Source organism: Parus major, chromosome 15 (genome assembly GCF_001522545.3).
Source record: "Parus major isolate Abel chromosome 15, Parus_major1.1, whole genome shotgun sequence".
Lineage (NCBI taxonomy): Eukaryota > Metazoa > Chordata > Aves > Passeriformes > Paridae > Parus > Parus major.
This window is the reverse complement of record NC_031784.1, coordinates 4,137,000-4,161,205: the sequence shown is the minus strand read 5'-3', so window position 1 is coordinate 4,161,205 and position 24,206 is coordinate 4,137,000. Positions and strand designations below refer to the sequence as shown.

The 24,206-nt window shown below is 51.5% G+C and overlaps 2 protein-coding genes across 6 annotated transcripts in view; one reads left to right on the top strand and one right to left on the bottom strand.

Annotated features, from left to right (window-relative positions):
* Positions 1-11,316, bottom strand: part of UBE3B (ubiquitin protein ligase E3B) — a 20,772-nt gene extending 9,456 nt beyond the window's left edge. The window contains exons 1-18 of one of the 3 annotated variants that reach the window (XM_015643508.3): positions 11,170-11,316; positions 10,483-10,565; positions 9,856-10,059; positions 9,379-9,499; positions 8,657-8,716; positions 8,227-8,331; positions 8,047-8,143; positions 7,299-7,384; positions 6,557-6,639; positions 5,917-6,022; positions 5,157-5,277; positions 4,391-4,568; positions 3,937-4,106; positions 2,978-3,145; positions 2,046-2,217; positions 1,345-1,463; positions 622-736; positions 156-255 (exon numbers count right to left, since the gene is read on the bottom strand). In XM_015643508.3, the coding sequence (XP_015498994.1) occupies positions 156-255; positions 622-736; positions 1,345-1,463; positions 2,046-2,217; positions 2,978-3,145; positions 3,937-4,106; positions 4,391-4,568; positions 5,157-5,277; positions 5,917-6,022; positions 6,557-6,639; positions 7,299-7,384; positions 8,047-8,143; positions 8,227-8,331; positions 8,657-8,716; positions 9,379-9,499; positions 9,856-10,016 (1,962 nt within the window). In that variant the 5' untranslated portion in view covers positions 10,017-10,059; positions 10,483-10,565; positions 11,170-11,316. Of the gene's footprint in view, positions 1-155; positions 256-621; positions 737-1,344; positions 1,464-2,045; positions 2,218-2,977; positions 3,146-3,936; positions 4,107-4,390; positions 4,569-5,156; positions 5,278-5,916; positions 6,023-6,556; positions 6,640-7,298; positions 7,385-8,046; positions 8,144-8,226; positions 8,332-8,656; positions 8,717-9,378; positions 9,500-9,855; positions 10,060-10,482; positions 10,566-10,993; positions 11,076-11,169 lie in introns of those variants that run through there. The other 2 variants (XM_015643510.3, XM_015643507.3) reach the window with 2 other exon arrangements.
* KCTD10 (potassium channel tetramerization domain containing 10) lies at positions 10,602-24,206 on the top strand. 3 transcript variants are annotated; one of them, XM_015643572.3, is made up of 7 exons: positions 10,602-10,677; positions 12,938-13,151; positions 17,925-18,094; positions 18,582-18,668; positions 19,271-19,323; positions 20,100-20,295; positions 20,927-24,206. In XM_015643572.3, exons 2-7 carry the CDS (start codon positions 12,944-12,946, stop codon positions 21,143-21,145), a joined length of 933 nt encoding a protein of 310 aa, XP_015499058.1. In that variant the 5' UTR covers positions 10,602-10,677; positions 12,938-12,943; the 3' UTR covers positions 21,146-24,206. The 3 variants fall into 3 exon arrangements, with proteins under 3 accessions (XP_015499058.1, XP_015499057.1, XP_015499059.1); XM_015643571.2 differs by lacking the exon at positions 10,602-10,677 and adding an exon at positions 11,331-11,419; XM_015643573.3 differs by lacking the exon at positions 10,602-10,677 and adding an exon at positions 11,377-11,408.

The following is a 24,206-nucleotide window of genomic DNA, read 5'->3' as shown; positions in this document are numbered from 1 at the left end:
GGGAAATCAGTTGGGGAAGGTGAGGATGAAGAAGACTTTTATTCAGCTTCACGTCACAAAACGCTCCAAAGGGACACAAAACGTGTCCCTCCCACCCCAATGGCCACCCAGGCCATTGATTCCCAGCCTCCACCCTCTGGCCCCATCCCACTCACGTTCTTGTGGGGAATGACATGTGGGATGTACTGCAGGAGCAGCTGGGCTCGTTTCTTGTCCTTGTCCAGCTCCTGGAAAAGCACGCTGGGTTTGAGGTCCCTTGACAAAGAAAGGCAGAGATTCAGAGATCCCTGAGAAATACCCAGGGGTGTGGGAGGGAGGGAACTGGTAGTGATTCCAAAGATGACTGAAGTGCTCAGTGTACACACTAAGAAGGTAAAAAGGGCCAGGGACACCCAAGCTCTTGGGTGCTGAGGAGTCAGTTTTCAAAGCACCCCCTAAACCTCCCACCACAGAGAAAAGCACAATATGAGGGGCATCCTTAACTGCAAACACAGGCAGCAGTTCCCACCTCGACCCCACAGGCAGAATGTCAACAAGGAATCCCAAATCAGGTTCCCCAGAGGGTGTGGAGCAGTGGGACAAGGCTGCAGCTGCCCAGGATCCCTGCCCTGGGCCACTCACTTGCGCAGCCAGTGATCCTCAGGAGCGAAGCGCCGGCGACAATCCCGCTCGTACAGCACCATGAGCCAGCCATGGACAGAATGGAACAGCTCCAGGGTCTCCCCTCGGGCATTCTCTGCACAAAAGAAACAAGGCAGCAAAGTCCAGGTACCCTTGGCAGCAGCAGGAGCCACAGCTTGATTATCCTCCCCACAGTAACAGCAGTGGGGCGTTTTCCTGACCCACACGGCCTCTGCAGGGAAGGATTTTGTGCCTCTGGGAAGAGAGATGGTCTTTTCTTTAAACAGAGCTAATCAAAGCCATCTCATTTCACATCAGAACTGGACTATCTCAGCTAATTACCAGAGAGTTGAGCTGTACCCAAATTATACCAGCAGAGAGATCCACAGCAGATCCTACAGAGACCCGAGCAAGCTGCTCTGCCTGGTCACAGCACTGCCCTGCTCTTGCCCAACACATGGCCCAGCCTTGCTAAACCTCATCTCTGCCAAAAACCAACATGCCCATCATGTCTGTTACACAAACTCTTACTGGAAATGGGGAAGTGCTCTGGATTTGGCACAAAGCATGATTGTGGCATCTGGACATCAAAAGACTGGGACATATTCCCACATTGAAGTGCTTTCTGTGCCAAGGAATAATTAGCAGAAGCTTCAAATTCCAAAATTAATGCTATTTGTGGTTCTAACAGTGACATGAAGTCAAGCTACTAAAAACACTCACCTACAATTCCATCCCAGATCATCTTAAACACGAAGGAATTCAGGAAAGAGGAGATGGTCACCAGCTCTTCCAGTTTGAATGAAATCTGCTCTTCGTAGACCTCGATGTCATCAAGAATCCTGTCAGAGCAAACAAATGCAAATGCACGAGTGTAAATCTAATTCCCTGTTGAAATTTTCATAAAGGCACATTATCCTTTAGCAGCAGCTCTTATTTCTATGACAACTGACACCCATGAGGATCTAAAGTCATAAACAACCAAACCTTATTTATGGATTTTGATTGATAGCAGATCTTAACAGAAGATGGTATGAAAGGCTGAGATACAAACAAAGTCAGTGTTTCAGGCTTAAAAGGAATTCTTCATTCCCAAGAAAATTTTTGCCTCTTTCAAGAGGAGAGAATTATCTCTAGTGACCAGCAAGGGCAATTTTCCACCTCCTTTCCCATCTTTTGTGTCGTTTCTTTTCCCCCTCCTCTCACCCAGTTTTGTCACCAGCTGGAAGCAGCACATGGCTGAGGGGGAAAAGCCCTTTTGAAGCCCTTTATTTCTCAGGACTCAATCCCAAAAGCTTGCTGCTTCACCCTGCCTACTAATCTTCATAGAAAGACATAAAACATTAAATGTTTCTCTTCAACCTGAAGGAACACAACAGCTCCATGCCACAAAGTCCAGGGATCCCCATCCACGTGCTACCTACGTGATGAGGTGACGGGAGCAGTCACAGAAGAGCATCAACATGGCCAGCAGCCTCTTGGATTCCTCTGTGTCGTTGTTCAAACACTCCAGAAAGAGTTTTAACCCCCCCTGTGGTCCCAGCTCACAGATGAATGCCCATAATTTGGGCAGCAGATCATCCAGGTAAGTGAGACCTATGAAAATACAAAGTGCACCCAGTAAAGCTCATTCTGCTGCTTGTGAAAGCTCAGAGAGGTGAGACTTGAAGCAGAAAGAGCCTTTTGCAAAGCAGAAAAGGAACGTGAGCATCCCATTTGTCTCCCAGGCCTGTCTGCGTTAACAGGAGATGGACAATCACCAGGAAAGCACAAATAAAAAAGCACTTTTAATGAGGCATTGTTTGCACATCTTGGACCTTTTCCCCCCTAATTCTTTTGCAACTTTAGAAAAATAATGAATTCCTGTGATCCCACATCCACCTTAAGGATGAGAACACAGCAGGGCTGCACCCATGGTCACCACAAAGCACCCAAAGCTCTGGACTCACTCCCTGCTCCACCCACCAGAACAAAACAGTGCTGATCTCCTCCTCCACCCCTCCCCAAGACAGGCAATTTGTTCTCAAGATGTATGAAAGCATTCAGTGTTGCCACCACAGAAAGATTAATATTGCCAGGCTCCCCAAAAACCCTGACTCAGGCTGAAGGCTGAGAGGGAGTAAGCAAGGTTTCATGAGAGGAAAACTTGCTTTAATTTGTGTTCTTGAGAGTTTGTGCTTGATCAAGTGGTGCTGAATGTTATTCATCCCACGGATGTTTCAGGCTGGAATGGGCCTTCCCCAGCCAGTCAATAACCTGCTGGCAGTGATAAAACTCCCAACAAATCAACAGAAATAAGAAAATCTCCTTTTTTACTCCACTGGAAAGGATTAGAGCAGCAGGGAGGCGCCCTGACCTGTGAGGATCTGCAGGCGGATCTGGGTGAGGGTGGTCAGGGTGGTTTGGTACAGGACACAGATGCTGCAAACCTTCTGCACCTCGGCCGAGTCCACGCGCTTCCCTCCCACCGGCTTCAGGATGTTCCGGACGGAGGCCGACTTCTGGAAAGCTCTCTTGAACAGATCTGGGGGCAGAAACACAGGAGGAGTGCCAGAGAGCAGGGTTAGATGGGATTTTGGGAAGGAATCCTTCCTTGCCATGGTGTGAGGCCCTGGCACAGGGTGCCCAGAGAAGCTGTGGCTGCCCCTGGATTCCTGGAAGTGTCCAAGGCCAGGTTGGATGGGGTTTGGATCACCCTGAGACAGTGGAAGGTGTCCCTGCCCATGTCCCCAAATCCTTTACAACTCAAACTATTCCTCAGCTCTATACATGCTCTACAGGAGAAGGTGAAAACAGAATGAGCTGTAAGTGCCCTTCCAACCAAACCACTCGTGATCCATGCTCCTGACTGCAGCAAGTAATGACCACAGCATCCAGCGTTATGGGCAACAGCTAAAAAGTATCAGATTTATGGTTATCTTATCCCAAATCCTCTTCTGCAGGACCACCACACCTCACAGGCACAAGATCCAGCTTCACCTTACTTTCCACACAGGAAGCTGAGCTCCCATCTTCCCTTGGAAGTTTTGCCTAAAGCACTTCAGCTACTTGAGAAAACGATGAAAGGAAACTGCTAAAATAAGCAAATATTTTCCCAGCAACAAAGAAAGAGACTTGCCCCAGGTCACAGAAGCATTCCAAGGAGGAATTACAAATAAGAGGGATCACATCCCCACCTAAGCAGCAGCAGCTGCTGCAAGTAATTATTCAAAGCTTTTGGCATAAGTGGAAAAGTCAAAGCCCTGCGAGTTCGGGAAAGATCCACATAAACACACACACAGAGACAAAAAACCCCCAAAACCCTCCAGAACTGACTTTTCATAGGAAGGCTGTTCTGAGGGGAGATTGGCTGTGCTGGCAGCTGAGCTATCTCCTGATTTTCCAGCAGTTTCTTGCTGAGCACATCATTGAAGAGGATCCGGATCATGTGGACTCCCCAGAGGTGCTGCAGCTGCTTGGTCAGCAGGGGCATGGACTCGTTCAGCCTGGAAGACAGAGCAGGGGGACAGGTTAGAAGGCAGCTTGGAATAAAACACCAGGCAGTGATACTGATCCATTTAGCTCATAATCCAAACTGGAATATGCACCCACCCATGGAACAGTCTGTGCAGGAATGCTACAGATTATTGTGCAGCTGGAACTTGAAATATCTAAGAAATTATTCTCGCTGTTCATTTCAAAACATAAAACACTTTGCAATGTATTAAAAAAATTAAAAAATGAAAGGAGAGGCTTCATCATCTCTCCCTGTGAGGTCCTTCCCACTCACCCATAATCCACGGTCTGTGAGAACCAGCCCAGCACAGGGTGCCAGTGGGTGAGGTTGGATTTCTTCTGGGACACGTACTTCTGGCAGTAGGAGAGCATGTGGATGAGCACCCCCACAAAATGAGCTGTCTCCTCCTCCAGCACCTGGTCATTCAGGGAGCCCAGGAACACCAGATTGCCTGGAGGAAGGAGCAGCACAGCAAGGCTGAAGGAGGAACAGATGCTGTGGGACAGGGGTTACAGGTGAAGTGAATCCTTTCCCAGTCCCAGGAGAGGATTTGTGTCAGTAATGATCTCAGAGGCCACTCTGCAGGAAAGCCATTTCCAGCACACATCAACCCCCGAGGTGACATCTTCCCTTTGGCCACCTTCCCACAAACACCTTCTACAAACTACTAAAAGCTACAATCCAGGGTTATCCCAACTGGTAATCTTGTTACTTTTGGAGAAATGTGGATTTAAATATGCAGCAGCATTTAGGGAAGGGAGATCCAAGTCACTCCAAGACTTGCTCAGAGTCCAAGTGAAAAGCTGGCAGAGATGATGCATGACATGGATACAAGGACAAATCTCTGGCCCTTCCTTCCTTTGCAAAAGTCTTAGACCTTGTTTGTAACAAGCCAAAATACACCTCAGTTATTATTTATAGGAAGTTATCAACGTAACAATTAAAAATTATGAGTTGGATGCATCTCTACCCCATGGAAAAAGAAGATCTGAATCAAGACTCTCTTTTCAAACCAAATAAAAGTGCTGGAGGTGCTCACCCAGCAAGCAGAGAGTGTGACTGCCCTCCAGGCACACACAGACATCCCGACACTGGGATTCCCGGCTCAGGAACAGGATGAACTTCCGGAAGAGACCGTGGGATTCGATCACTGCCAGGCGCTGGAAGACAGCATGGAAGTGCCAGTGAGGCTGGGAAGCAGCACATTCCCACACCTGATCTGCCAGCACCACTTGGCACTGGCTTTTCTTCCCAAATAAAGCAGCAAGTCGAGGCTGTTGCCCCACAGAGCGGTTCACACGGAGCTGGGCTGGGCAATAAAACCCCTGGCAGGTGAACAGGTCAAGCTGGAGTTGGAGCCAGACCTTTGCAATGATCTGTCTGCAAGAACACAGGATTTGCCCATTTGGCACAAAACCTGCCTGTCTGCACCAAGCAGACTGAATTGGATTAGTGGGCAGCCCACTGGTCACCCCCACAGAGCCTCTGCCACACAACAGGGTGATTTAGGCTTTGGCTCTGTCTGTGGTTATGGAAAAGGAAGAGCAAGGATGTGAAAAATTCAAGCTGTGGGTCATGTGTGCCTTTATTATTTATTTATGTAGGTATTTTAGTTCAGCCCATAATCCCACTGGTGTTAGTAACTTCTGCATTAGAAATCCAGAGTATTTGTAAGGCTTTCACAACAGAGAATTGACACTGGCAAAGAGAGAAATGCCAAATCTCTGTTCCAAGAGCTGATAAAATGGAATAACAAGTGGCCTGGTGTGATAATCAGCCCTCTGAGATCACCCACTTACCTCAGGGGTGAGAGTAGCAAGGTGAGTCATTATAGCAGGCACAGACATGACATGGATCAGGAAGGACCTCAGCAGATTGTCTGAGAACTGTGCAGCAACCACAGGGCTACAGAGAGACAGAGAGACACTTCACAGCTCAGCCCAGCCTGGAAAAGCAACACAGCCTCCAACTGAGCCATCCAGAACCAGATCCTGGGAATTCCCTCAGCAAGAACCACAGACACAGGGAATGGGTTGGGTTGGAAGGGAACTTAAAGCTCAGCCCATCCCACGCCCCTGCTGTGGGCAGGGACACCTTCCACTATCCCAGGTTGCTCCAAGCCCTTTCCAACCTGGCTTTGAAGCATCCCAGGGAAAAGATCATTCACTCACACTTTTGTTCTCAGAGCAAGCTCACCCTGGACTGAACTGCACCCTCAAGTTTAGGCTCACACTAATTCCTGACTTAAAGCCACACTAATCTGAAGAAGGATGACAGCAAAGTGAGCTATTCGCCTAAATCAACTTCTTTCCTCAGGATGATATTCTCAATGGCACAAAAACACTGAAAGAATGAGAAGTCTTAAAAAAAAAACAAAACAAAACACTACAAAAGACAAGTTTGGCTGCAAATTCCCCCAGGCTGCTCCAGCTGACTCACCGCAAGGCAAGGGAGAAGATGGCAGTTAAAGAACCTTTGGACAGGGAAGGTCTGGATCTTGCCAAGCCATTAGTTAGCAAAATCTGGAATGAAAGAAAGAAATCAAAATATAAAAACCCTGTAGCACTCAGAAAAAAAAAAAAATACTATTACTCCTGAAAGGCATTAATTTTATTTAATGCAGAGAAAAAGAAACATCAGAACACCCTAAAATCCAGTTCTTACAGGTTATTTGGCAGAACTAGGAGGGCTTCAGGTTAATCATGGCAGAAAGAAACTGCAATGAAATCAGACACTCTGCAGGACTTATTTCCCTAGAACCTGTGCTCACAGGCTTTAAAAATTAACAGGCAAGGCTCAGAGTTTGGTAATGTAATTCTTATTTAAAAGATTCATTACATCAGCTCCTTTCCCCAGCAGAGCAGCAAATTAATCCAACCAATACGATGTGGCAGCTGCAAAGTTTGGCAAAATTATGTAGGACTTGTCCCTGTCCATCTCATGATGAGGTGATTGAGCAGGATTTGGGTTCAGCAGCAGTGACAGAAGGGGAAGGGTAGATTTGGTCTCAGGTGGGAACACTCTGCTTTACTTGAGAAAGATTTTTGCTTTGAGAAAAATATAAACGGGCACAAATCACCAGCAGCTCCTCCCTGAGACCCAAAGAGCTCCTCAGGAGAGGGGCACAGGCAGGGCTGGGACTGGTTTGGGTAAAGCTGGCACTGTGGCAGCTCACACTGACCTGCAGCACGGAGTAGAAGCCCTTCTGGTTCAGGTGGCCCATGATGTTGGCACAGATGTGGTTCATGGCAGGTCTCAGGGTCTCACCTTTGGGTTAAAGCACTGATGTCACTCCAGCAGCACCACAGCCCCTCTCTGACTCCCCCACACAAAGGTTTGTCACTGCCCAAGCCCTCCTGGCACAAAGTCCTTGTCCTTCTACACAGACCCATCATTCTGGCAGCATTTCACACTGTATTGTTTAGGCTGTAAGAGCCTCATTTCCTCCCATTACTTGTCTGCCTTTCCTACATCTATTTCCTACAAAACCCCAGAGCTAAGAGCACATTCCCTTATCCTCTGAACACTTCCTGTGTGGGGGCTTTTGGAATATTATAAAAATGCTGTAACAACTGCTGGTGTCCTAAAGGAAACAACCTAATCCCAAGGGGAACAGTCAAATCCCAAGGGAATCCTTGTTTTGTGCAAACACAGGAGCAGAATGAATCTTTGTGGCCACCAAGGTGCAGAAACAGAATCCCAGAATGGTTTGGGTTGGAAGGAATGTTGAGGATCATCCCATTCCAACTCTGCCAAGGGCAGGGACACCTTCCACTATCCCAAGTTGCTCCAAACTCTCTCCAGCCTGGCCTTGGACACTTCCAGGGATCCAGGGGCAGCCACAGCTTCTCTGGAACTTGTGCCAGAGCATTCAGTAGATTTTAACACCAAGTCCCAAATCAGTGGCTTAAAGACCTGGATGCACCAACCTTTTCCCCGGAGGATTTTCCAGGTGGAAGTGTCTGTGAAGGTGACCAGCATTGTGAGGTGCAAGTTCACCAGTTTGGAGTCCTGCAGGATGTCAGGCTGGGATAACAAACAGCAGAGTTAGAAAATCCACTGTGCCACCTGCCAAATGCAGGGAGAGAAAACACAAGAACAGTCCTTACCTTGAGCTGCTTGAGGAATTCACAGCAAAACCACAGGATGTCTTTGATCTGTTTGATCCAGAGGAGTGTGAGGTCCTTGGAGAGTGCCAGTGACACATACCACACCTGAGCAAGGGGGGGATGCACAGAGGGATCAGGGTTTGTGCTGCAGAACCCAGCAGTGGGACCAAGATGCTCCTCTTCCCAAATTCCCTGGTCAAAGCACATCACCCACCCCAGAAACCAAGTGTCCTTTAACCCCTGTGGCTGCACAGAGTAAAAACATGCCAGGAATGCTAAAAGACTTGTCCAGACTCTCCCTGTGCAATCCCCACAGTGCTCAAGGGCTTCTAAAAGCTAAAAATTACATATTGCCAAAGTAAATCCCCACACAGAGAGTTAAAAACAACTCCCAACCTCTCCCCACTCCAAACCAAACCCTCCTGCTGACCTTGGGCTCGTTCTCCACATCCATGCTGTTCAGGATGCAACGGCACAGCTTTTCAAACCTCTGGGAAAATCCAAAGGTGGGATTAGTTATAACTAATACAGGAAGTGCTATTCTGGAAAAACACAAGGAACAGCTCAGCAGAGGGAGGAAGATCTCTCTGTCTCAAATCAGCAAATGTTCCCAGCACAATCCCTACAGGAATCCTGATGGCTCCTTCCCTAGGAGCACACACATCACACTGCTGCTGCTGCTGCTGTGTAGAATTCCCTCCTTGGGAGCACAGGGCTTTTTTTGGATGCTTTCTGGGGCAAAGATCATCATTTCAGGGCTTCACTCTGAACCCACAGAGTTCAGGGCAGAAAAGTTGCTGGGATACAAACAGCCTTGCCTGTGCCAGCACAGATCTCTGGGAGCTGTCCCAGTGTACCTGCCTGGGGACTGGGGTGTGCCAAAATCCCCAGGCACTGCTCAGCTCCTGCAACTGGCACTGTCACCAGGAAAAACATTCCCTCAAAGGATGCCCCAAATACAGAACCACTGCTGAAAAATTCAAGGCTTCTCCTGTTTCAATCCTACAGGCAGATCCCTTCAGGAAGGGACAGAAGACGGAGAGAACATTGCTGAAAATATCTTCCAAGAATCTCCAAGATCACAGGGTAAGGAATTAAACATATTTAACCTGTCCCTAAAAACACAGGAGGATGTCAGGGCAGTGTCCTCACCTCCTTGTCCTGCTTGGGATTGAACACAAACAGCAGCTTCCTGGCAATCCTGAACACAGACAGGGCACTTCTTTTACTTGAGCCACATTCATTTGTCCCAAAGAATTCCTCCACCTCTCTCCTAGCAAAGAGGGAAAAACAAGGAGTTAAAAATCAATCACAGAGCAAAGAATTCCTTCCCCAGGGGCCCACAAGGAAGGTGGAGAGAGACTTTTTACAAATGTCTGGAATGGCAGGAAAAAGGGGAATGGACTCAAACTGACCCAGGACAGGGTTTGATGGGATATTGGGAAGAAATCCTTCCCTGTGAGGGTGGAAGAAGCTGTGGCTTCCTCATCCCTGGAAGTGTCCAAGGCCAGGCTGGAGCAACCTGGGCTAGTGGAAAGTGTCCCTACCCATGGCAGGGGTTTGGAACGAGATGAGCTTCAAGGTCCCTCCCAAGCCAACCCACTCCATGATCCCATGAATCCCACACACCTGATCTCCCTCTGCAGGCGACAGCGACACAGAAACCTCCTGACCAGAGCCTGGAGCTGCACTGCAGCTCTTTCCCTCTCCTTCAGCTCCCGCCGCTCCTCCCGCGCCTGCCGGGCCTTGTCCAGGAACTGGGCCCTGGAGGACTGGCTGGCACTGAACATGGCTGGAACCTCTCAGGGAGCAAAGGATCCCCGCAGCAAACACCTGGAAAACGAGAGGAAAGGGGAAAAAACACCCATAGAAGGGCAGTTCTCAGCTCCCTGCAGGGGAGGGGAAAATCCGACAGCAGAGGGAAAAGTGGGAATAAAAACAGTGGGAATAAAAAAAGCCCAGCGACTGTCACGGGGCTGCACAGGGACACAAAAACACTGGCAGGGAATCCTTCCAGCACAACCCACAGCCTGCTGCAGGCTGGGAGATTTTAAGTGGAAAAATAAACAAATCAGTGTTTTTGACACTGTGCTCCACTCCCCCTTCTCCAGCCTCTGTTCTTTCCTTGGCAACAGATAAGAACATCTCCCCGGCCAGGAACAGGAGGCAAAGGGCACAAGGGACACTGATTTATTGCCAGCCACCAGCTAAAACACCCAGGGTCAACCAGAGCTTTATAAATAACAAGGAACTCACCTGAGGGGTCACTTCTTCAAGGGAAGCGTGTGATGCTCATTTACACACGCACATGATCCCCGTCCAGAGGCTTCGGGCAGCTCCTGCAGGGACAAGCACATTCCCTGCGGCTGATCTGGGGATTTAGACTTCCCCTCCGCAATTCCGAGTCCTTTAGACCCGATTTAGCTCTCGCTGCACCCGCAAGTCAAAACGGTGAGTGGGAGGAGAAGCAGCACCGCGGCTCGGCACAGGCAGCCGGGGGGGTGGCACCGCTCCGTGTGTGACAGCACGGAAGGACAAAGCGACCCGGGGACCGGAGCAGGTGCAAGCCCCGAGTAGCACCCGAGAGCCACCCACAGCCCTCGAGCTGGGCCGCAGCTCCCAGGGCTCGCCCAAGGCACGAGCAAAGCCCCCTCAGCGCCTCCCACAGCCCCCGCATCCCTCCCGCATCCCTCCCCGGGCCCAGGCTCCCACCGCGCCGCTCACCCCGCCGCTGCCGCCAGCCTCCCCGCAGCCCCCAGGCGCTCACCCTCGTGCCGGCGGACACCGGGCCGGGCGGGCCGGGCCGAGCGGCCCCGGAACCCCCCGGTCCCTCCCGGTTCCCCCGCCCAGGCCGCGGCCGCAGCCCCCTCCTCGCAGCCGTGTCCGCGCTCCCCGTCCGGCCGCCAACCCGCCCCGCCGCTGCCGTTCCGCCGGCCCGCTCACCGCCTCGGCGCAGGGAGAACAGCCGGCCCTGCGTCCCGCTGATACCGGGAAAGTATGGACGAGCCGAGCCGGGCTAAACCGCGCTGGGCCAAGCCCGTGAGGCGGCAGCGCGGCAGCGGCCGGGAGGGCCCGGAGTGCCATCGGACGGGTTTGGGGGCGCACCCGGGCGGGGCCGGAAGCGAAGCGAGGGGCGGAAGTTCCCCGCCCGGCGCTCCCGCTCGCTCCGTCCGAGGGGCTCGGTCCGTTCATGGTGAGGGGGAAAGAGCGGCTCGGGGCCCGGGGACGGGCCTGGAGGGAGCCGTGGGCTCCGGCCCTCGCGGGGGAGGAGGGGCGGAGGACTGATGGGGAACGGGGAGCGGACTGAGAGAGGCTGGGGTGCTCGGGGCCTCAGCGGGGCAGGGGAAGCTGAGGGGGCTCCGGCCCTCGGGGGCGCTGAGGGGTTTTGGGTCGAGGGGCTCAGGGGGACTTTGAGCCATGGGAGGGAGTACCGGTCCTGCCCTGCGGAGGGGTTGGGCTGAGAATTTGAGGCTCCGGCCCCCGAGAGCGGTGCAGTTGTTGAGTGACAGTGTCCGGGGCGGGCTGGAGGCATGGTCCAGCCCCGAGGTTGGAGAGGGGGGTCCCGGGGGAAGTCTGACCCCCGGGAATCGCGGTGGTCATGGTCCGGTTTGCGCGTGTCCGGTCCCCAGCGCTGCCCTTGGCCTGGGGCCGGTGGTTTGGGGAGGGCAGGGCTGGGATTTGGGGTGCAGGGTCGTGGTGCGCTGCAGGATCGACCCCCTCTGGATGCTGCCCAAGCTGGGCTGTTCGGTACCGGAGGAGGCTGGAACGTGAGCTGAGGTTGCTGCCTGTGCATCCCAGAGATGATGGGATCATCCCTGCCCCTCCTGCTCCCTCTCCTGTGCCACACAACTCCGGCTCCGTTGGGAGTTTCGTGGCAGTGAAGCAAAAGTCTTTCGGTTCAGCTCATCCCGGAGCCGTGGGAGCTGGAGCGGCAGGGATGGAGGGGGTTAATGATCCCACCCTGTCCCATCCTGAGGAAAAACAGAACCACGGAGGCTCAGAGTGATTAAGGATTTAGCGGCTCTGGGGGCATTTGTGGTGCTGAGCCACCGTGTGCCTGTGCCAGTGTGACCTCGGTGACAGGAATGTGGCTGGAGGCTGCTCTGTCCAGCTGGATTTTGGTGCTCTGAGCAGTGTGGGAGGGCAGGGAAGAGCAGGAAAAGCTCGTGTGTGCTTTCCCTGCTTACTCCAAGGGAAAAAGCCTTGAAAACCTGTGGATATTCTGCATTTTAGCATCTGTTGATTTCTGCATTTGGACTCACAGGAATCATCTGCTCCACTTGTGTGTGTTGGGAATTGCCCAATTCCATCCCAGATTATTGATGGAGTAAGAGCTTTACAAGAGTAAAGCTTTACAGCGTTGTGTAAGAAATGAAAGCAGTTTTTGTGGGAAAACCTTTGGCTTTGCAGTGCAAAACCCGGCTCAGCATTCCCAGGGTTTTTCCCCGGGGGGGAAAAAAATGGGGGCTGTGTCCAGGAATGTCCTTCAGTTCCTGACAGTGAAACATTTAAAACACTTGAGGACTTCACACAGAGAGGCACGGGAGGTGTGAAACACCCAGTGGGAACAGGAGTGTCACATTGCTGGGCTGGGAATTGCCCCCTCGAGCTGGGAATTGCCCCCTCGAGCTGGGAATTGCCCCCTCGAGCTGGGAATTGCCCCCTCGAGCTGGGAACTGCCCCCTCGAGCTGGGAACCCCTCTCCTTGCAGGAAGAGATGTCGGGAGAGAGCGTGGTGAGCTCAGCAGTGCCGGCGGCCGCGACACGCACGACGTCCTTCAAGGGGAGCAGCCCCAGCTCCAAGTACGTGAAGCTGAACGTGGGAGGGGCCCTGTACTACACCACCATGCAGACCCTGACCAAGCAGGACACCATGCTCAAGGCCATGTTCAGCGGGCGCATGGAAGTGCTCACGGACAGCGAAGGTAAGGATCGGGATGATCCCGGCACCCTCCACATCCTTCCTGGACAAGGAAAAGTCACAGGGGGCGTGGAAAGGTTAGAGGAGCTTCTGTTTGTAGGGTTGGAGGGATGGAGGATCTCTGCTACAAGGGAGAATTCAGCCTGGATAAAAGGCAAGTTTGGAGTGAGCTAATTGGGGCCTTCCAGTGCCTGAAGGAGCAACAAGAATGACAGAGAGAGAATATTTATAAGGCCCTGGGAGTGGCATATAAGAGGGTAGGTTTGGATTAGATATTGGGAAGAAATCTTCTTCTGGGAGGGTGGTGAAGCCCTGGCACAGGGTGCCCAGAGAAGCTGTGGCTGCCCCTGGATCCCTGGAAGTGTCCAATGCCAGGCTGGATGGGGCTTGGAGCAGCCTGGGACAGTGGAAGGTGTTCCTGCCCACAGCAGGGTTGGACTAAATAATCTTCAAGGTTCCTCCCAACCCAAACCATGCTGTTATTCCATGATTATACAGCTGGGAAAAATGTGAAACAAAAGATAAGGATGGCTTTAGTTGTTTTCTGAGCAGCAAAAGGGCACTGAGAGTGCTAAAGCTCCTGTCAGGCCCAGGTGGCACCTGGAGCATCTTTTCCTTTCAGAATACTGACACTGAAGCTCTCAAGCTCATGGAAAAGGATGGGGATAGTGATTAGGAATCCTTGAGTTGGGACTTTTGTGTCCTCTTGGAAGTTCAGAATGCCATTCCCTCTTCTTGTCTCCTTGCTGATAAATAAAATATAAAGCACACTCTCAACGTAGTTATTAATGAGTTAAAAAAAGATTTTTTAAAATAAAAATATTTTCTTGTGGGTCTGTTGGCAGCTGATTTCCCTAAAACAAAACCAGTTGCAGAATTTTCAGAAAATTTGTAATTTTATCTCCGTGTTCCCATGTTTCCATGTGGGTATGCCAGAGTTTAAATGGAAGCTCAGCTTTATTTTCACTCTGATGTTTTACCCATAACAATATTTAGGGACCTTTGTATTTCACAACAGCCTCTGCAAAGCTGAGCCTGGAGGTTCAAGCACCTCCCTTGGGATTAGTTAATTATTATTTGAAAATTTTGTTTGAATTTGCTGAAAACAGAGAAAAAATACAGTACAAGGTGTGGTGAGATGGACTGAGTACTGAGTGCTTTAGAACAGTCAGTTTAGAGGTTTATTATAAGCTTTCCTGAGATAAAAGGAAGTGGATTTGAAGGAAAAAATGTAAAAATACACCTGATTAGCTGAATATTCGTGGTTTAGCCAGAATTCTTTATATTTAAGCTGGGGAAAACAAAGCTGTGTTGTTCCAGGTGTAATCCCAGGCCAGGATTTGTGGCTCTGGATCAAAGGGTCTCTGGGATACTTGTCAACCATGGAGGTTGCATAAAAAAAAGTCAGTCTCTGGGTCAGATTAGGAAAAAACCTGTCAAATGGGAATCAATACTGGCTCAAATTTGGGAAAACCTCTGTCAAATGGGAACCAGCATCTTGACTGGGAATGCTGGAGGAGTGGAAATGTTGTGAAACCTCTCCCTTTCCTAAACTTGAGGTGGATCTTCCTGTCCCTCCCTGAAGCTGCTTCACTGAATTTGATAATTCCAGACTTCCTATGGTTGGAAACGGGTTGGAAATTCCAAATTCATTTTGGAAACTCACCCTGGCGTGATCCCAGTGTCCTGGGCAGATACAGGAGGGCTGGGACATCCCATTCCCAGGGCTCACAGTCCCTGGAAGTGCAGGTGCTGTTTGCACCCTAAATCTTAGGATAACTGGAGTTTCACCAACTAAAGTATCATGTTTGGGACGTAAAATCCCAAGTTTGTTTTGCTGTGACTCCCACAGTGTCTGTGTGGGATTGTTCCATGGAACCAGTTTGTGTTTTAAGAGGAATTTGATACTTCCTGTATGTTGTAACACAGACACTCCCACTGCAGCAGTTCTTGCTTTATCTCCCCTTGCCTGGAAACTGGGACAATAGCACTGGGGCTGCTAAAGGAAACACTTTTTATCTGGAATTCTTCAAAATCCTCCTAATTGGTCACACCCAAAACCTGGCACCAAACAAAATGTTTCTTAGGAAAAGAAGCCAGGCTTGGGGAGCAACTGGAAGGAGTTGGGTTTAACCAGTCTGGAATGTGGCACACGGGGTCCTGCTCTGTGTCTGGGATTCAGATCCCAGCTCCTCCTCCCAGCTGAACAATTCCAACCTGCTGCTCCTCAGGCTGGAGGAGAAAAGTCTGGACTTCTCTGCCTGTGGGTGGCAGATGATTGTTTTCAGCGTAGAAATTATTGATGAACTGCAGCAAATCAGCATATTTGGAACATTTTTTTGGGATAGTAATGAGCAGGGAGAAGGATATGAGTTTTCCAGGTGCATCCACTTGTTTCCAATTCTCTTTTTTTCCCCTGACTCCCTGCTGCTGTTGATGGGGAAGCTGTTCCTGGTCCAGCTGCTGATAAGAGAGTGGAGCCTCAGGCAGTGTCCAGTGTCAGGCTTCTGTTTCACCTGCCAGGGCTTGGTTGGAAAATGTCTGGTTGTAGCTGGAGTGTTTGAATCCTGTCCCTGAGAATTCCTGTAAGACAAAGATGAATTTCCTAAAGGTGTGATATGTCCATGGACAAAGGGAGTGAAGGGAGGGGGGCTCTCCTCCTGTGCCCAGGTGAGACCCCACCTGCAGAGCTGCCTCCAGCCCTGGGGCCCAGCACAGGGAGGATGTGGAGCTGCTGGAGAGTCCAGAGGAGACACCAGGATGAGCACAGGGATGGAGCAGCTCTGCTGGGAAGAAAGGCTGGGAGAGCTGGGATTGTTCAGCCTGGAGAAGGGAAGGTTCTGGGTTGACCTGAGTGTGGCTTCCAGGGCCTGAAGGAGCTGACAAAAATATGGGAAAGGACTATTTGCAGGGAGTGACAGGACAAGTGGGGATGGCTTCAGTTTTCCAGAGGGGACGAATAGATGGGATATGGGATGGAATTCCCAGAGATGCTGTGGCTGCCCCATCCCTGGAAGTGTCCAGGGCCAGGTTAGATGGGACTTGGAGCAACCTGGGACAATGGAAGGTGTTTCTGCCCATGGCAGGGGATTGGAACTGGATAAAGTTTAAGTTCCCTTCCAACCCAAACCATTCCATGATTCTATGTTCCATACTGCTCATGGAATCTGTGTCCCTTCCTAAGTGGATCACAGGATGTTTTTGGAGCACTGCAATTGAAAAATAACTCTAAAAGGCTTCAGCCCACTTGTTGGCTTTGCTGTGGCCGAGTGGCAGCAGGGTCACTTCCCCGTGACTCATCTCCTTTGGGCTGTTTGGGGGAAACAGAAGGGTTTTTAAAGCTCTTTTAGTGGTCACTCAGATTTTGCAACACTACTGGAAGTGTTTTCTCATCCCCACATGAAAATGAGCAGTTCTGCTTCAGTTTCACCATCTGTAAACATGAAGTTGGAGCAGATTTTTGCAGCCTGCAAGGAATCACAGAGGAGTTTGGGGATGGTAATTCTGCTCTCAGCTGGCCCTTCACCTTTCTGTGTACTCCAATGAGCTTGGGAAGCAGCTGCATTTGTGGAATATGGATGTCCTGGTTTACTACCATGGCTTGTGCTTCCTCTGTGTCACAGAATGGTTTGGGTCAGAAAGGACTTTAAAGCTCACTTTGTTCCACCCCTGCTGTGAGCAGAGACACCTTCCACTAAATCTCCCACTAAAATGGGATTCCTTGCTTTCCATACTCTGCACTGCTAAATGGGGGTTTTTTTCTGCTCTAGCTGGATTAGCCATTAGCCTGGATCAGTCCTTTGTTCCATGATTTCTGTCTCCAGTTTGTTGTTCCAGCCTGTAAAATCACACTTGGACCACACTTTGTGTTGTCTGTGGACAGCAGGAATGAGGGAGCTGGGAAGCCTGGAGTGAGTTGCTGTAGAGTGTCTCCTTTTCCCTCAGAAAGGGCCGTGTTCCCTTTCCAGATTGAACCAAATGTTCAGACTTTTCCTTGTAATTCCTTTCATGCAGAACACACAGGGGCTGCTTTAACCTACTTTCCTTATTTGTCCAAAATATGACTCCTTCCCCACAAGCGTTTCCTCGCTGCATTCCTGAGTCTCAGCCTGTGAGAGTGGCCATCTGTTCACTCAGGGAAGCTCCAGCCTCAGCACTCCCTGACTTTTCCAGGGTCCAGCCTGATTCCAGCAGCAAGAGGTGAAATGTGGATCCTGCACCCACAGCTTTGGTTGGAGCTCTTTTCTTCCTTGGAGAAAAGAAGGCTCCAGGGAGACCTTAGAGCACTTTGCAGTGCCTAGAGGGACTCCAGGAGAGCTGGAAGAGGGACTTTGGACAAGGGCATGGAGGAACAAGACAAGGGGGAATGGCTTCCCACTGCCAGAGGGCAGGGATGGGATATCAGGGAGAAATCCTTCCCTGTGAGGGTGTGAGGCCCTGGCACAGGGTGCCCAGAGAAACTGGCTGCCCCTGGATCCCTGGAAGTGTCCAAGGCCAGGTTGGATGGGGCTTGGAGCAACCTTGGCTAGTGGAAGATGTCCCTGCCTATGGCAGGGGTGGGATTGTCTGATCTTGAATTTCCCTTCCAACCCAAACCATTCCATGATTTTCTTCCCACCGTGGTCCTAAGCTCCAGCTGAGCTGCGCTCTCTGCTCACATTCCCCGTTCCGTCCTCACACTCCCAGTTCCTTCATGTCCTTCACCACTTTGCTCTGTTAAGGCCTTTTGTCACATTCATCTCAGCTTGTCCTCACTGTGGCCTTGCTGTGTCCCCAGGCTGGATCCTGATCGACCGCTGTGGGAAGCACTTTGGGACCATCCTGAACTACCTGCGGGACGGAGCCGTGCCGCTCCCCGAGAGCCGCCGGGAGATCGAGGAGCTGCTGGCTGAGGCCAAGTACTACCTGGTGCAGGGGCTGGTGGATGAATGCCAGGCAGCCCTGCAGGTGGGCACAGGGGGCAGCTGGGGGTGGGCAGCAACATCTGGGCAGAGCAGGATTTTCTCCCTGGTCTTAATGAGGTGATTTTGGAGGCTGGGATGGAAATTGGAATAGTTTGTGTTGCCATCTGCTGGAATCTGATCATATCTAGGAAAACCAGCCTCTTCCCAGAGTTGCTGGGAGTCCTGTTGTGTTCTTTGTTATGCTCTGAGGTTCCCATCTTGGGGTTGAGGCCACTGTCACTGATGTCCTGCCTGAGAGGAGCCCCATTCCAGATCCTGCTGTTTAACTGGGCATAGGACAGTCAGTGGTGGAGAGCAGGAATGGACACCTCAGGTCCTCCCAGAAGAGTGATGCCTGGCCAGGCACAGCCCAGAAACCAGCACAAGGACAGACTGGACACTGACCCCTTAGCAGAGATCATTCCCAGGAAATGTGGGTGTGCCCTGGGAACTGTTGTCACTCAGCTGCTGTTTGGTTCTCATTCCTACAGAACAAGGACGCGTACGAGCCCTTCTGCAAGGTCCCGGTGATCACCTCCTCCAAGGAGGAGCAGAAGCTGATTGCAACCTCCAACAAGGTGAGAGGGACTGGGATGTGCCATGGGGAGAGCTGGGGGTGTCCAGCCTGGACAGGAGAAAGCTTTGGGGAGATGTCAGAGCTCCTTCCTTCCAGTGTCTGAAGGGGCTCCAAGAGAGCGAGAGAAGAGCTGGACAAGGGATAGAGTGACAGGATAAGGGGTGATGCCTTTAAGCTAAAGGAGGGCAGGGTTAGATGGGATATTAGGAAAGAATTTTTCCCTGTGAGGGTGGTGAGGCCATTGCTCAGGGTGTCCAGAGAAGCTGTGGCTGCCCCTGGATCCCTGGAAGTGTCCCAGGCCGGGTTGGACAGGGCTTGGAGCAGCCTGGGATAGTGGAAGAAGTCCCTGCCCATGGCAGGGGGTACTGATAAGACAGAGGGAAGATAAGAATAGATGAGGATCCAGTTCCAGAAAAGACTCTTGAGAGGGACTGCAGCCCCACTGCCAACCTGTGCATCACAGGTTTACAGCGACAGCAGTAACCACCACCAAAATCCCACTGGGAATTTGTGCTTCCAGCTTCTCAGTGGGGCCTTGGGCTGAGCCGAGGTTCCAGCTCTGGCTCTGCTCCCTGGAACTCATCTGTGCTTTGTTTCTTACAGCCAGCTGTGAAGCTTCTCTATAACAGAAGCAACAACAAATATTCCTACACCAGGTAAGTTACTTCATCTGGAATTGTTGGAAGTTTTTCATAGACTAAAATCCACTATAAAAGTTTCCTTCTCTTTCCCCAGACCTGATGACAGATTGGTGTTGGCAGGCACTCCATTTTTCCCCAATTAATTTCAAACTGGAGTCAGAAGGGAGTCTGCTGCCATCCATGGAAGGCTGAGCCTGTGCTATTTCTGTGCCAGGGGAGTTCCTCTAATCCTTAGGTGCAGCTGGCAGAGGCTCCTGGCCAAGTGCTGTCTGCATTCCCATGGATTGCAGTGTGGTAGTTGAACACAGGGAGCTCAGTGAGTGGTGAAAAAATCAAATTGGGGGCCTTGTCCTTTTTCCCTTATTCCCTTTTAAGTTTCATGACATAACAGTGCCCATCCAGGGTGCTGAGCTCAGGAATGGTTTGGTTTTGCTGATAGGATCTTGCACCTGGCTGAAATGGCCTTGGACAGTTGTTCATGGGGCTGTTGCTGTTGTATTCAGGTTTTCCTGCCTGTAGTAGTGAAATAATAAGAATTAATTTCTTGAGTTTGCCCCATCCCTGGAAGCGTCCAAGGCCAGGTTTGATGGGGCTTGGAGCAACCTGGGCTGGTGGAAGGTGTCCCTGCCAATGGCACAGGGTGTCACTGGATGGGCTTTAAGATCCCTCCAACCCAAACCACACTGGGACACTGTGACACAGGAATCTGGGATCTCAGGGCTGTCAATTCTCACTGCTCCCACTCTTTCCATGTGCTCTGTTAACTCCTGCTGCTGCCTCCATTCCCACAGCAACTCCGATGACAACATGCTGAAGAACATTGAGCTCTTTGACAAGCTGTCCCTGAGGTTCAACGGGAGGGTGCTGTTCATCAAGGATGTCATTGGGGATGAGATCTGCTGCTGGTCCTTCTACGGGCAGGGCCGCAAGATCGCCGAGGTCTGCTGCACCTCCATCGTTTATGCCACCGAGAAAAAGCAGACCAAGGTACAGCAAAACTGGGAATGCTCCAGCCTGCCACCCTGACAGCTGAACAGGCTGGCACTTTGTCATTGTTCAGCACCTCTGGAGGATAAGCAATGCATGGAGAGTGGGACAGCACCTGGAGCCCATCCTGGGGCTACAGCAGGAGCTGCCTGCTCAGGGCAGGGAGCACTGGGATATTCCATAAAGCCCTGTGGTATTCCATAATGCATTGTGATACTCCATAATGTTCAGTCCAGCTCTTATCTTCAGACAAACTTGTGCATTTAACCACTTTTGGGCTTGGGAAGTTACAAGTAGACGATCTAGGGTTGGAGCTAAATGATCTTTAAGGTCCCTCCCAACCCAAACTATTCCGTGGTTCTGACCCCCATGTAAGGAGGGATCCAGCAATGGATCACACACCTTCCCTGTATTCTTCCCTTTCCCAGGAGAGATCTGCCTGCTTTTGGTAAAAACCCAACTGGTTGTTGGTCTCAAAAACTGGAAGCAAGTAATGGAATAGAAAGGATTGTGCCTGAAAGGATTTCCATGGCTGGGATGCAATTAAGGAATTGCAACACCGGGTATCAGGAATCCAAAGCGAGGTTTCCTGGTGCCTGCAGTGAGTGACCTTCTCTTCCCTGCCTGCCAGGTGGAGTTCCCAGAAGCCCGAATTTACGAGGAGACCCTGAACATTCTGCTGTACGAATCCCAGGATGGGAGGGGGCCGGACAATGCCCTCCTGGAAGCCACAGGAGGGGCTGCAGGGCGTTCCCACCACCTGGAGGAGGACGAGGAGCGGGAGCGCATCGAGCGCGTGCGGAGGATCCACATCAAGCGCCCGGACGACAGGGCCCACCTGCACCAGTGAGCCTGGGGACCCCTGCAGCTCTGGGGAAGGGGCTGCCCTGCAGCAGGACCAGGCAGTGCAAGTCCTGTCCAGCACAGTCTGTAAATTGTGATTTTGTAACAAACTCTAGGTTATTTGGGGTATTTAAATGCGGTAGTTGTAGGGCGAGGATCAATGAGGTTACTGGGCAGCCTGGAAGGGCCTGTTGAGCAGCTGGAGAAATGCCCGGAATTTTTAGCACTCTTGTCGTTACTGTTTTGTGCTGGAGAGGAGGAGGTCTGGCTTCCTGTGGCTTTGGTAATGATCCTGCACTTTAAAACCAAAACAACAAAGGAAAGGTTAGCCAGCCACCCTCCTTCCCTCCAGGCACTCCCTGACCCTCCTGGGCTGGGGGGAAAGGCAGGGACCTGGACCCAGAGGTGCTGCACAGCTCTCTGGCTACTGGGAGAGAGCTTGGGAGTGCCTTGGGTGACTCCCCAATGAACAAATGGCACAGACTGATGAGATTCCTGGAGTGCTGGGGGCAGACAGGCCCCTCAGAGCAGTGGGAGGGAGCAGGGGCTGCTCCCTCGGGTTCCCCACAGCTCCCAGGATCTGCTCCTCCAAGGGTTCACTGGAGCTTCTGCAGCAGTGGGAGAGCTGGGGACACCCACCCCTGTTTTATCCCTACGGTTCAAGGTTAAAATTCCTCCCAAAGGAGGAGAATCAGGAGCAAATTGTCCATGGTTCCTTTCCCTAGGAGTGGTGTTGGTACTGGTCAGTGCTTAGAGCTTCTGCCTGAGCCTGGGTCTCAGCTGGGGGCTTGGTTTCCAGCAGCTCCCAGGTACCAGGAGTCACAGCAGGTTCAGTCCTCCCATGCTGGGGGGTGTTGGTGGGAGGCAGCAGCCCTGGCTCTGGAGCTGATCCAGGAGCGTTGCCTTGCTCTGAGCAAGGGGAAACAGAAGCAGGCAGTGACCCAGAGGCAGATATTCCCTGTTTGACTTTATCCTGAGGTTATTCCAAGTCTTCCCAGCCATGGCAGCTGTGTGTGGAAGGGCAGAGCATGGAGAAGGCCACTGGCACTGTGGTTTTCTACGAGTGCTTTTCTCTTGTCAATGAATATTTTATCTACCTCCTTGTCTCCTGTTGCCTGTTGTGGAGTCAAGTGACAGCGGTGGTGGGAGGTGGGATGTCATTCCATAGGGCTGGCAGCAGAGCCACAGCTGTGACAGTTCAGGTCACCAGTCCTGGGAGGGAGAGAAACCTGAGGTAGGAAGTGTTAAACTTGCACTGCAGCAGCACCCGTGGGTGACACCGGAGCACTTTGCCCTGGGCTAGAGTTTCTTTTGACCCTTTCTCTGGAATATTTAGCACTGGCTTTAACAGCCACACTCCTCTGGAGCAGCAGCTCTGTGTTCCTGCTCCAGGGATCCCTGCTCCTGGCTCAGGGCTGCTAAGGACATGGGAACAGTGTCAAAACCAAAGGTGCTGCAGCAGCACCAGCCACGTTCTTCTGTTCCACAGAGCTCGTTGGTAGAGGCTGAAACACACCAGAAAGTGGCTGTACAGTTTTGGATCATCAAGTAAAGCTCAAAGATTTCCAGTTTAATCTAAGGTCATCTTTCTAGTAACCAAAGACTTCTCCAGCTTGCAGGCAGCTGCAGGCTGTGGCAGGTGGAGGTGTTACACTTCTCTCCTCTTTCTCCTGCAGCTGCTGAGAGCTCCACAGTCTCCCTGGGGCTCAGCAGCTTCAGCTCTGTCCTGACACCTCAGAGGGGGAAGGAGCCAGTGTCTCTCCCCTCAGGGCTGGGATAAGCTGAGGGTGAGGCAGGGAAGTCAGTGAGGCAGGGAAGTCCTGGATTGCTGTTTCTCCAGCACTGTGTACTTTGACACTTCCTGGTGATTACTGGGCTGTTACTGGGCATTTCAGCATCTGCAACAGCCCTGCTGCCCTTGGCCATGTCTCAGCAGAGGGTGAACAGGGACCAGCACCAGTCCTGCAGCAAACCCTGCTCACTGCAGCTGGGAGCTGCTCTCCAGCAGGCTCGGGGCAGCTCATCCCCTGGCTGTGCTGTCCTGCAGAGCCCAGACCAAATCCAGTCCTGTGGAGCAGAGCAGCTTCAGCCCCAGGAGGTGACACCAGTCCTAAGCCCCTGACAGGTCACAGCTATGTGATTAACTTCTCTGTAAATAGATCCTTAACTGGCTTCAGGCTTTTCCCTTTCAGGTTATGCAAACTAAGTTCTTAAAAAACAGGGGAGGGCTGTTTTTAATCTTTGTACAGTGCTTTGTAGAGCTGTTGGTTTAATGAAGTCACTCCAGGAGAGTTAAAGTTTCAATTTCAGTTTTGTTACTGCATTTTTGGGCAGACTCTGCCTTAAGTCACTCCTGAGCTCATCCTCAGGGTGCAGCCAAGCTGTGCTGTCCTGGGGACTGTCCTTTACCTGCTGCCCTTGTCCTTGCTCTGGGCACACCCTCCTCATGCCCTTGCACAAATGCTCTCAGTCCTGAGCCTCGTTACTCTAAGTGGTTTTACTCTGAGCTCTCAGGTGCAGCTGGGACTCAGGGCAGGTGTCCTGGGCACAAGCAGCTCTTCAGATTATCCTTCCCTGCCTCCCAGTGCCAGGGAGAGCAGAGCTGGCTGCTTCCATTCTCCAGCACCAGCAGTGACAGCACAGCCCAGGGGAGCTGAGCAAAGTCCCCCTGGGGATGGGATTTTGTCCCCTCCCAGCTCCTGACACGGGTGGGGCTGCACGAGGAGGGGACAGGGACCAGCTCTCCCCTTCCCACCTCTCTCCCTGCAGCACCAAAGCAGCTGCTCCTGCACTCCCCTGAGGCAGGTTTGGATGCCCTGAGCCACAGCACTTGGGCAAGGCTCCAAGCTCCCATCCTACCTTAGAGCAAAGCGTAGGTAGAACCTTTCAGTCTTAATGGAATTGTTTCGTGGACAACAGCAAATTCCTGTTCTGTACAATCATTCCCACCTGTCCAGACTTCTGCACAGAACAAGCTTCAGCTGGATTTCAGTGTATGGTTGATGTTTGCAATATGTACTGTTGTTTTTTTAATATAACACAATAAATTAGAAGATATTTCATATTTA

Excerpts from the sequence above, each read along its gene's own strand:
- KCTD10 (XM_015643571.2), top strand. Across the intron at positions 18,669-19,270 it reads TGATTGCAACCTCCAACAAG|CCAGCTGTGAAGCTTCTCTA; the intron begins GTGAGAGGGACT and ends TGTTTCTTACAG. Across the intron at positions 19,324-20,099 it reads AACAAATATTCCTACACCAG|CAACTCCGATGACAACATGC; the intron begins GTAAGTTACTTC and ends CCATTCCCACAG.